This window comes from Scyliorhinus canicula, chromosome 8, assembly GCF_902713615.1.
Source record: "Scyliorhinus canicula chromosome 8, sScyCan1.1, whole genome shotgun sequence".
NCBI classification, from domain to species: Eukaryota; Metazoa; Chordata; class Chondrichthyes; order Carcharhiniformes; family Scyliorhinidae; genus Scyliorhinus; species Scyliorhinus canicula.
In genome coordinates, this window is record NC_052153.1 from 123,186,396 (window position 1) to 123,199,325 (window position 12,930).

The 12,930-nt window shown below is 45.3% G+C and overlaps 1 protein-coding gene across 1 annotated transcript in view; it reads left to right on the top strand.

Moving 5' to 3' along the window:
* The first annotated feature begins 496 nt into the window (after positions 1-496).
* LOC119970486 (solute carrier organic anion transporter family member 3A1-like) overlaps positions 497-12,930 on the top strand; it is a 427,206-nt gene continuing 414,772 nt past the window's right edge. The window contains exon 1 of the mRNA XM_038805186.1: positions 497-990. Within this exon, the coding sequence (XP_038661114.1) occupies positions 859-990 (132 nt within the window). The 5' untranslated portion in view covers positions 497-858. The remainder of the gene's footprint in view (positions 991-12,930) is intronic.

Genomic DNA, 12,930 nt, shown 5'->3' on the forward strand with positions numbered 1-12,930 from the left:
TCTCTCTCTCACATACCCTCTCTCTCTCTCATACCCTCTCTCTCTCTCTCATACCCAGTCCCTCTCTCATACCCTCTCTCTCACCCTCACACCCAGTCCCTCTCTCATACCCTCTGTCTCTCTCTCTCATACCCTCTGTCTCTCTCATACCCAGTCCCTCTCTCATACCCAGTCCCTCTCTCATACCCAGTCCCTCTCTCTCCTTCATACCAGTCCCTCTCTCATACCCTCTCTCTGCCCCTCTCTCTCATACCCAGTCCCTCTCTCATACCCAGTCCCTCTCTCTCCTTCATACCAGTCCCTCTCTCATACCCTCTCTCTGCCCCTCTCTCTCATACCCAGTCCCTCTCTCATACCAGTCCCTCTCTCATACCCCCTCTCTCTCCTTCATACCAGTCCCTCTCTCTCCTTCATACCAGTCCCTCTCTCATACCCTCTGTCTCTCTCTCATACCCTCTCTCTGCCCCTCTCCCTCACATCCAGTCTATCTCTCATACCCAGTTTCTCTCTCTCTGATACCTAGTCTCTATCATTCAAACCCAGTCTCTCTCTCATACCCAACCTCTCTCTCTCTCATCTCCGGTCTGTCTCTCTCATACGCACAGTCTCCCTCTCTGTCTCAATCTACTTCCCACAGTCTACCTGATAAAATCTCGCCCTCACAGCCAGTTTCTTTTTCTTTCACACACTGCCTCTCACACTCGCAGCTTCCTTCTCTGACAGCGGTTTGATCTCCACCCAGTCAGGCTGGTGGGTGTGGCGCTCTGGGACAGATAAGGAGTCTTTCCAAGGCACTGAAAACTCTCTCAACTCCGGGCCTTTCTGTTCAGTTGACAACGTTGCCAGCACATCCCCGGGATGAGCAGTCAGATGGACGGCAGGCGGCCGGTGGCGGCGAGTCCCCGGCAGTCCCATTTCTCGGACATCCGAACATTTCTCATCGCCGAGTGTTTGTTGATGCTGACACAGGGCATCAGCGGCGCTTATTTAGTAAGTAACGTTCCGCAACGTGTACCCGGGCAGTTCAGCAAGGATGGCGTTTGCTTTAGGTAAACGGATACAGAAATCAATCGGGGCCAACATGTTCCGTAAGCTTGCTTTATAACTCCCACTGAATTACTCTGGCACAATGTGCAAAGCAGATTAGTTTCCGTTAGACTGTAGATTTTATATCCGGAAAAGGGAACACATTCCATATCGAGAGCGGCTGAAAAGTTCATGGATTTCAAGGATTAAGACAGCAGTAATTCCCCTGTGTGATATATCTGTGAATGGGTGGCAAGAGGCTGTAAATGTAGAGGATGGATAGTCATCTCAGGTTTGATCGGGCACCTTCTCTGGACTAGTTTGTACAAGTCTCACTCAATGTTCCAGTACTCATTTCAAGTATAAATGTACATGCCCAAAACTTAGTTTGGAAGTAGCTCTGCCGTCTGGGGATTGATTGTTTCCCCCCCCCCCTCCCTAAAACCTTTGTCCAGTTTTTATCTTTCTGTTCCTCGGATACAGTTAGCTCAGCTGTTGGTCGGTTGAAGTGACATTGGGGTTTGTTCTGCAGCATCTGTACTTGGCATTGTTTAATGAGTGTGAAAGATTAGCCGCAATGATATTTGCCGATGCCCCCTGCTCTACTTGTCCCTCCTCCCCTCTTGACTCCACTATCACCTCCAGGCAGTCAAGCTGCCTCTCTGACACTTCAGCAAGCCCCAGATTTTCTCCCCAAGTGAACGCCCAAGATCATTTTGGCCTCTTGCCAATGGCTCCACCTCCTCCTTGGCTACTTGCTGTACTGAATCATTGTGAAACCTTGGCATCCTGAGCAGAACTTCAAATCCCACATGCTATTTATCATAAAGACTGCCTACCTCCATTTGCACCTCCACTCCGATCTCAGCTTTTCAACCGTTGAAAACCTCAATCATGCTTTTGTCATCACTCACCCTGATGCTTTTCTTACTGCCCTGCTATCCACCAGCTGCCAAAAACGCCAAACTGAAGCTGCTTGTTTCCTACCTTGCACCAACTCTCACTCTCCTATCAGTTTTCCCCTCTGGTGACATAGCATCTCAGTTAAAACATTGGTCCAATGTCAGCTGCCTGGCACACTGCACATTGTCCATGCTCCCACCATAAAGACACCCTGGTCACTAGGAAAATTAAATGACACCATTTTATTCATGCTCCACCAAATAGTGTGAACATCACACATCACTGCACTGCAGTGTTGATATAATGGCAATACATTTTGGCTTTCATCTGTTCATTGTAATCTAAGCAATTAATAATAAACTATTTACTAAGAGTGCTTATTACTGGGTGCACCAATTGTACTCCCAGTTTTGTAGCTAAAACATGTGTCCCAAAGCGGCAATGTCACACCCTCTCTTGGAAGGTAAAGGTGGCCAGAAAAGTTTCAGGCTGAATTTCCAGCCTGCACTGATTCTGTTCATCTCAGTTGAGTGCTTCAGTTGACCTCAATTTTCTTGGCCAGAGTTCTTGCTTCTGATCGCTGTCTAGTCGGGTTGGGAGGCACAAACCAAAGTCCTGCCTTGTCGTCTGTGGTGAATGGAAAATATCCCATTGCACTGTTCAAAGAAGAACAGGGAGGTTCTCCTGATGGCTTGGCCATTATACCTTATCCAACACTACCAACAGATGACCTGCTTATTGGAAAGCAGTGTATAAATTATTTCTCTGTCTTCTTGGTGGTGGAAAATGCTCCTGTGTAACATTTACTTTAGCTGTGGTGCCACCCCCCCCCCCAAAATCCCCACACTTCTCCTCCCCATGATTAAATTACTCAAACTTTAAAAAAATATTTCTTTATTCTCCTCCTTTTTCACATTTTCTCCCAAATGTACACCCACCAACAATAAACAATACTCAGTAACAAATATGTCAATCCCCATGTCAATAACAACAATTCCACCCTCCCACCAAACCCCAAACATTAGCCCGCATGTTCACACAAACAAATGACAAAAAGGAATCAGGAATCAGCCATAGTCACCATTAACACACACCACCCCCGTCCCCCCAACCCTCCCTCCCACCCCCCCAACTAATGATCGATGTTATCCAGTTCTTGAAAGTGCATAATGAATAATGCTCATGACTTGTAGAACCCCTCCATCCTTCCCCGCAGTTGAAACTTAACCTTTTCAAGAGTCAAGAATTCCAACAGGTCCCCCCGCCACGCCAGGGCACAGGGTGGAGAGGTTGCTCTCCAACCCATCAGGGTCCACCTTCAGGCGATCAATGAGGCGAAGGCTACAACATCTGCCTCCGCTTTCCAACCCGTTTCCAACCCTAGCTGGTCCGACACCCCGAATATGGCCTCCCCGGGGGCCTGGGTCCAGTTTCACGTGCACCACTTTAGAAATTACCCTAAAAAACTCCTTCCAGTAACATAGGACCCCCCCCCCCCCCCCCCCGCAGGACCCCCCCGCAATGTTCACACACATCATCTACTCCTTCAAAGAATTGGCTCATCCTTGCCCTCGTGAGGTGTGCTCTATGTATCACCTTCAGCTGTATCAGCCCCAACCTCGCGCACGAGGTGGAGGTATTAACTCTCCGGTGCACCTCACACCAGAACCCCTCCTCTATATCGTCTCCCAACTCTTCCTCCCACTTTTCTTTGATCCCTTCCAGTGGTGCCTCTCTTCTTCCAAAATAGCTCCGTATACTGCTGACACTATCCCGTTCTCCAGTCCCCCTGTCGTCAGCACCTCCTCCAGCAACGTGGAGGCCGACTCCTCCGGGAAGTTCTGTATCTCCTTTCTGGCGAAATCTTGAACCTGCATGTATCTAAACATTTCCCCCTGCTCCAGCCCATACTTCGCTTCTAGCTCCTTCAATCCTGCAAACCGACTCCTAAGAAACAAATATTTCAGTGTCTTAATCCCCTTCATCTCACATTTCTGAAAATTTCCATCCCACCTCCCTGGCTCAAATCTATGGTTCCACCGAATCGGCATTTCCCTTGACTCTGCCCCCAACCCGCAGTGTTGGTGAAATTGCCTCCAAATTCTCAATGAAGCTATTATTACCGGACTCCCTGAGTACTTCCCCGGGGCTATCGGGAGCGGCGCTGTTGCAAGTGCTTTCAATCCCGACCCCCGGCACAAACTCCCCTCCATTCTGACCCACTGGGAATCAACCCTTCTTACCCAGCTCCGCCATATTCACCGCCCAATAGTAATACATCAGGTTTGGAAGACCCAAACCCCCTTCCTGCCTTCCCCTCTGTAGCAGCACCTTTCTAACTCTGGCCACCTTCTCTCCCCATATGAACGACTTAATCCTTCCCTCAATCTCTCTGCAAAAAGCCTTTGGCAGGAAAATCAGCAGGCATTGAAAAATAAACAGAAATCGCGGCAACACGTTCATTTTAACCGCCTGTACCCGACCTGACAGTGACAGAGGGAGACCATCCTATCTTGCCAGATCAACTTTCACTCTCCCCACCAGACTAGAAATGTTGTACCTGCGGAGCCCCCCCCCCCCCCCCCTCCCCAATCCCGGGCAACGTGCACCCCCAGATACCTAAAGTGAGTCCCTGCCCTACAGAATGGCAGCCTCCCCACCCCTGCCCCCACCCCCGGCCGAGACACCACAAAATACTCACTTGTTTAGATTTAGTTTGTACCCCAAGAAAGACCCAAACACTCGAAGCAGCTCCAGTATTCCCCCTATCGACACACTTGGTTCCGACACGTATAACAGCAAGTCATCGGCATATAAGGACAACCTGTGCTCTATCCCCCCCACACTATTCCTTTCCATACCCACCCCCCACTATTCCTTTCCATACCCCAAACCTCTTAATGCGATGGCCAACGGCTCAATCGCGAGTGCAAACAGCAGGGGGGGACATAGGACATCCCTGCCTAGTCCCACGGTGGAGAGAAAAGTATCTTGAGCTGATGTTGTCTGTGCGGACACTCCCCCTCGGCTCCTTATATAGTAGCTTTGCCCAGTTCACAAATCTTGGTCCAATCCCAAACCGCTCCAGAACTGCCATCAAGTACCCCCATGCTACCCGGTCGAACGCCTTCTCAAGTGTCCAATGCCACAACCACCTCGGTTTCCTTCCCTTCCGCCGGTGCCATAACGACATTCAATACCCTTCTAATGTTTGAAAAGAGCTTCCTCCCTCTCACGAACCCCATCTGACCTTCACCTATCACCTTCGGGAGGCAATCCTCCAGCCTACCCGCCAGTACCTTCGCCAATACTTTTGAAACCACATTCAGAAGTGATATGGGCCTATACGACCCACCCACCCCTTATCTTTTTTTAGCAACAGGGAAATCGATGCCTGCCCCAAAGAGTTTGTGGCAACACCCCCTCCCTATCGCCTCTTCAAACATCCCCACCATCAATGCCAGCTTATCCTTGAATTTTTTTATAATATTCCACCGGAAACCCATCCGGCCCTGCCACCTTCCCCTACTGCATCCTCCCAATCGCATCCTTTATCTCCTGCTCCACTATCGCTCCTTCGAATGTCGCCCTGTCCCCCTCCCCTAACCTCAGGTACTCCAACCCATCTAGAAATTCCTGCATCTCACGGTCTCTCCCAGGTGGCTCTGACCTGTACAACCTCTCATAAAATTCCTCAAAAATCTTGTTAATCAGATCCGGAGCCACCACCAACTTCCCGGCCCTATCCCTTACCTGCACAATTTCCCTTGCTGCTTCCCCCTGGAGCTGATCTGCTAACACGCCTTATCTCCATGTTCGTAAACTGCACCCCTTGCTCATTGAATTGCTCAAACGTAATGTTGAGACTTACACACAGAATTGCTCAGGGACTAGAAGTGTTTGAGATTTTAGACCACCAGGATCATTCAGCACCTCGAGAGAAGGAAAGGAGAGGACATTGGTGTAACAGAAAGCTGTAAGGTTCCTGTGAAGATCAGAACTATGAATATGTATATGAACCTGACTTCTAATTTCAGCTTCAGCCCGAAAATAATTATTATCTTGAGAATCAATAACAGCAGCGGAAGGAATTTTTTTTTTTTTGCCAGGTGGCTGCCCTAGCTTTTCAGCTAATGCCTGTTGTAAGTATAAGTGAGGTGTGGCACAGATTTAGACTGGAGTTTGCACTGTTTATAAATGATGACTGATAAATTCTTACCACACGTGCTATTTATGATCGACCACCAGAAGACAGAAATTGAAAACTTAAAAGAAATATTTTCCATCTAGATAGATGAGGTGTTCTCACTCACACTGTGCAGCAGGCTGGTAACTCTGTACAGAGCTGGTACGGAAAGATACAGTCAACAGCCAGATGACTCAAACCTAGAACCCGGGAACCAAGGTCAGCTTTGTGCTCTGGACTGGTTTTCATTCAGGAATAGGAAAGTCCTTTTAACCATTAGACAATTGTGAGGCATTGATCTTGACTTTACTCAAGCTTCCCTGGTTTGTGTGTACAAAATCTACAGTTGGCTGTGGGTCGTGTTGGCTGAGTGGCTTTTCTCAATTGTACTTAACAAGCAACAAAAAAGGGAAATTTCATTCATCCATTTACAGGATATAGATTATTGGCACAGGTGGACTATCAGCGCAGAATTAGATAACATGCATTTAAAGATAGTAAGCTTAGAATTAGATTAGAGATGACAAAAACACTTTTTCTCCAAAAGTTTAGGAGATTAAGTGGGACAGAAACCCAGCAAAAGTAGTTGAGGCTCAGATAGTGAACAGCTTTAAAAATGAGCTATAAAAATATCTTCTCGATAGGATTTGAGGGCGGCACAGTGGTTAGCACTGTTGACTCACAGCTCCAGGGACCCGGGTTCAATTCCAGCCTTGGGTCACTGTCTGTGCGGAGCTTGCACTTTCTCCTTGTGTCTGTGCGGGTTTCCTTCGGGTGTTCCAGTTTCCTCCCACAGTCCAAAGATGTGCAGGTTAGGTGGATTGGCCATGATAAATTGCCCCATTTGTCTCCAAAATGTTAGGTGGGGTTACTTGTTTACGGCGATAGGGTGAGGCTGTGGGCAGACACGATGTGCCAAATGGCCTCCTTCTCATTAGGCCTACTTCTATTCTATGATTGGCAGCTGTAGTAAAGGAATAGCTTGAGATGATCAAATATAATAATAATAATCTTTATTGTCACAAGTAGGCTTACATTAACACTCCAATGAAGTTACTGTGAAAAGCCCTGAGTCACCACATTACCTAACAGTACGTCTTTCGGGGCTTGTGGGAGGAAACCGGAGCACCCGGGAGAAACCCACACAGACACAGGGAGAACGTGCAGCATCAGCACAAACAGTGACCCAAGCCGGGAATCGAACCTGGGACCCTGGAGCTGTAAAGCAACAGTGCCAACCACTGCAATATTGTGTCGGTGGAATACGCGCTTGGTGAAGTAAATCCACATGTGGCTTCTTCTTATCTCAGTGACATTATCCACTGTATAGCTTAACAGTAAAGCTTAGGGAGAACCCAGATTCATATCCCAGTCTTTGCTGAGTTAGCTGACTTCAATCAAGTAGTCAGAGGGCTATGACGGCTGGGGTTGCTAACTCTGTTTGGATGTATTCCTGGAAGGTTGATGATATGACATCTGACCATACGATACTTGGCTGCATTTTAAATGTTGTCACATTTACGATCCGCTTTAGTTGAGTATTTTTGTTTACTGTGAGACTAAAAAAACTGCTTATTGACAGAGGTAAACAGAGTACTGGAAAATTAGGAAAGTTTACAAACATATAAACAGTGGCAGACAGGAATAGACCCTTTGCTCTCCTACATGCTGTGGTGCCTTGTGGATCACAATATATACACTGTCCTGGAAGAGGCAGAAAATCCAATAAAAACTCAGGCGAATTAGGGGTAGAAAATATGGAATTGTTTTTCTCTGGCCCCTCAGAAGCAATTAAAACCAGCCTTGGAGTCAAGTGATGTTATAGAACACCTACCTTTTACAAATGGATGATGTCTGCTCCAACCAGAAGCTGGCCAGGCTCATTCTTGCGTCATGACACCCTGGGCTAGTGTGTGGTTAATTCCAAACACACGAGACCCGGAGCCACAACGCAGGTGAAATTTGATTTTACTTAAAATACCCGAGGTCCTTGGTTGCCAATAAACTACAGTCAGCAGGCTTGTAACTTTAAAACACAAGTAACCTTTGTTCTTTCATGGATAGGATGGATATAGAGCGATACGACACAAGGAAGCGCTGAGGGTTTTGGTAAGGGTGGTATCATGACCGGTACAGGCTTGGAGGGTCGAAGCGTCTTTCCCGTGCTGTATTGTTCTTTGTTCTTTTATTCTGCACAATATTATATCTAAACTGACAGAAAATGTAACTGATCATCTACTATCCCTTTCCCAACTCCCCCCCACTTCCTAAGTCTCCCTCACTCTCTACACACACACACACACAGACAAACAACACAAAGGGGAAAGGGTCATGGAAAAGGAAAGAAAATATAAATACAAATAAAAGGATAAAGATCTCTGATGTACTAGGATGACTTCCAGTCAGTGTTTTTCTGAAGTTCAGGCTTGCATTTTGGTACTTCTTCCATCTAGACTTGAGATAGTTTTCACTGGCAAGGTTGTCTACTTTCTCTGCCGACTCAGCATTGTTTCAGGTTCACAGGAAAGGATGCGCTGGGCACTCACTGCTTTCAGAACATTAGAGCAGTTCTTTCACTTCAGAAAGCAGGAGAGAGGGAGCGAGAACATTCCTTTCAATTCTGCTACGTTCTATCACAAAGCATCACGCAGGAAATAATCACTGACCGTTGTCAGGCCGAACGGTCAATCCAGTCAATCCACTTGATGCCAGTTTACTAATCAAACTGACTCCCTTCAAACCTGTTTCCTAACATCCACTCGGTGCCGAAGAGTCTGGCTTCTCCTTTCCAAAATACAAACTTGGGAACACAGTGGCCTGGCAAGCAGGCTGTTTCAACTTTAAGTCTTCTGCTCAAAGACACATCTAGATTATGAGACCATGGATCAAAATAATAAAATGAAAAGAAATGGGAACAAAGGAAATAAACAGCAAGGACTCTTACACTTCAAAATAATTTTTTTTAAAAACAGCCAACAGCCTTCCAAAGGCCCCTATTATTTGGGAATTGAAACACTTTCCTCACATCCAACTTACTTCTGACTTTACCTAACTTGAGACTGTGACCATGCCCCTGTCTAATCTATTTTGTTTTCTGAGTCCTTCATCTGCCAGAGAGGAATTAAAGGTGGTCAATTCTTTACAATCCCAAGCAAAAGCAGAAAATGCTGGAAGGGCAAGGTATTCAGGCAGCTTCAGGTGAAGGGCTCTGCCTGAAACATTCCCATTTTTCTTCTTTGAAGATGCTCCTGACCTATTATTTCCAGCACTTTTTGTTTTGTTTGAAATTTCAGCTTCTGCAGTCATATTTAGAGCATAGAACATACAGTGCAGAAGGAGGCAATTCGGCCCATCGAGTCTGCACCGACCCACTTAAACCCTCACTTCTACCCTTTCCCCGTAACCCAATAACCCCTCCTAACCTTTTTGGCCACTAAGGGCAATTTATCATGGCCAATCCACTTAACCTGCACGTCTTTGGACGGTGGGAGAAAACTGGAGCACCCGGAGGAAACCCACGCAGACATGGGGGAACGTGCAGACTCCGCATAGACAGTGGCTCAGCGGGGAATCGAACCTGCGACTCTGGCGCTGTGAAGCCACAGTGCTATCCACTTATGCTACCATGCTGCCAAGGTCTTCCATATGTCTTAAATAATTTCAGTTGAGTAAAAGAAAATCTGATATGAAAGCGAAGCTCATTTGAAGTAAAGTTACCATCGAAATTTGTCAAGCTGTACTCTCAAAGCTCCCAAGATACTGTTTTCAAAAACACATCAGGCAGCACGTAAAATATTAGAATTTGCTTGCAGCGCCCCTACCCATCACAAAGGAATGGATCCATTGCTCAATTTTGAAATGTATACCCCACATTAGCTTCAATACTGTATTTGTACAACAAACTTCAAACTCCGGTGGGATAAACATTTCCAGGGTACTTATTAGGTGAACTCCAGCAAGGATTTTTCTTCTAATCCCGGCAGTTGCGTTGCCAGTAAAGTTCAGTTTTTGTTGGGGACCTGATTCAATTGAAGCGCACTCTGCTCAAGCGCTTGGCAGTTCTGAAACCCGGGACGGTAAGCAATGAATTTAAAAAAAGAAAATGTTTGGCCCACAGAGAAGATTCAAGTTGCCTCTGCCTCCCTGGTGAAGTTTAAGTTACAATCATTGAAGGACAGTCCAAAAGGAGGCTGTTTGGATCATCATGACTCTGCTGGCTCTTTGGTGGAGCAATTCTTTCCATGATCTTGTTCTTTCCTCATAACTCTGTAAATGGTTTACCTTCAGATATTTATCCAGTTTCTCTTTGAAAGTTATTACTGAATCTGTTTCCACAGCCCTTTCAGATAGTGAACTCCAGATGATTCCAGCTCGCTGTTAAAATTATTTTTCCTCATGTCGCTTCTTGTTCTTTTGTCAATTACCCTAAACTTGTGCCCTTGGCTACCAAATGCTCCATCACTGGAAGTAGCTTCTCCTTATTTACTCTAACAAAACAGATCATGATTTGAACACACATTCCCTCAACACCTCTGCTCCAAGGAGAGCAACCCAGTTTCCACAGTCTCTCCATGTTTCTGAAGCTCTTAATCTTCGGTACAATGCTAGTAAACCATCTGCACTTTCTTTGACATCCCTGTGGAAGCATGGTATACAGAAGTAGCCATACTCTAACTGGAGCCCAACCTGTGTTTTATAAGAGTTTAGAATAATGCCCTTGCTTTTGTTACTCTTTGCCTCTATAAAGCCAAGGATCTGCCTTTTTAACAGCCTTCCCTACTTGTGCTGCCAGTTTTTAAGTGTTGTGTACATGCACCATCAGATATCTCTGTTCCTGCACCTGTTTAAAGTTCTACCAGTCAGTTCAGATTGCCACTTTTCATTCTTCCCATTAAAATTAATCACTTCACACTTCTCTGCATTAAATTTCATCAGTTTGTCTATGTCCTCTTGCGTTCTTTCTTCGTTCTTTGCGTTCTTTCTCTTATTAATGAAGATTGATGCTGTCCTTTGGGTTTCAATTTGCTAACAAGTTTATTATGTGCACACTTTTCAAACTCCTTTGATATTTGTGGCTTTATGCTGGATTGTTGGAAATAGCGTTTTTTACAAATTACTTAAAGCAACATAATAAAATTTACTATGCTGTTTTCATGCAGTAACATCCCTGAGAAATGATAGCTGCTGTTGATATCTGCAATTGTGAGAGGGAGAGGGAACTGTGAGCTGCTCATCTTTGCCCATTGAACATGGGAGACAGAGAGAGGGGAAAAGGCAGTGACAGCACAACACGAGCAGCATGCACTTACTGGTGTACAACCCAGATATTCTACATCCAGGCAACCATGCTTGGAAACACAGTCACAGGCACACACACACAAAGACACACACACAGGCAACCATGACACACACACACACGCAACCATCACACATGCACACAGGAAACCACGACACACACAAACATCCATCACACCACGCAAACACACACACACATACGCGCAGCCAACTCATACACACACACATACACAGCAGATCAACAGAAAGTGACAGCGGAAACAACTATTCAGAGGCTAACAAATAGCCCAGCAATGATTTCCAGTTATTTTGTTTCCAAGGCGATTTGATATTTTCCTGCATAGGTTGGTGATAGATTTAGGATTAGATGCCGTAAATGTAGGGGTGGAACAAAATGGTAAAATGAGAAAAGGAATGGATTCATTACTTCAAAACTTGATTGGGCTATGGTATGTTAAGTCTTCAGATTAAGCCTCCCCACTAAAAGAGGATGGGATGATTGTAACTTGGCTTCTATTTCTTCATCCATTTGTGGATTTTAAACTTGCTCATATCTTGGAGCGCATGAATTTTGTTAAGCAGAAAAACCATAGCATTGAATGGAAAAAATTAGTTCCACAAATACGCATCTGTACCAGTTCACTGAAAGATACTGAATAGTTCCCTAACATTTAAAAAAGGAGCGAGGAGCAGTGAAAATGCTTGAGTGCATGTTTTGGAGTGCTATTAATATTCATCGAAAGAGCACAGAGACCAAAATGAGTGTTCAGTTAACAGTGGGTCATGCACTTTATAGCTACTGAAATCAGCGAGTGGAAGTTGCTATTCGAGTCGATTTTACGTTATAGCTTAATTGTACCATTCATTTGCTGTGAATTCACAGAACCCCAGGTGCAGATAAATCTCAGGTTCTTCCTCTTTTCCCTCAGTATAGTATGTATTTTTATTTCAAGTAACATTAGTCTAATAAAACTCTACATGTAAGACTGTTAAAGAAAACTAATGCTTGCGAAGTTAATGGTATCTCAGATAATTTGATTCAAATTTAGCTTGGATATAAGATGGTGCTAAATGGAAACCTTTCAGCCTGGACTCACTCTGGACCCCCTTCTATTTGCACTTTCATATATAATAGTGTACCATTTGCTGATTATACCAAGATATTCAGACAGGACACCAGTATAAAAGAGATGGTAACATTCAAAAATGTTTGACCAATTAAGGACCAAGGAATGGAGATTGAACTCCATTGTGTGTGCAAATGCTACCTGCAACAGGAATGTTGCTACATATACAGGGAAATTTAGTAGTAAAGGTGGGAGAGGAATATGTTGTGGATAGATATTTGCTTTTACTGCCTGAGCATTGGCCCAGGCGGAGTCAGAGACAAATATCAGATGTAGTTGTCCGATGTGGTTGGAACACACACCTATTACAGAGCTTCCATTAATTATAGGTATGCAGTTCTCCCTACCCAATTATCCCTTTTGTACTCTGCTCAGGCGACGTTTATTGTTCAG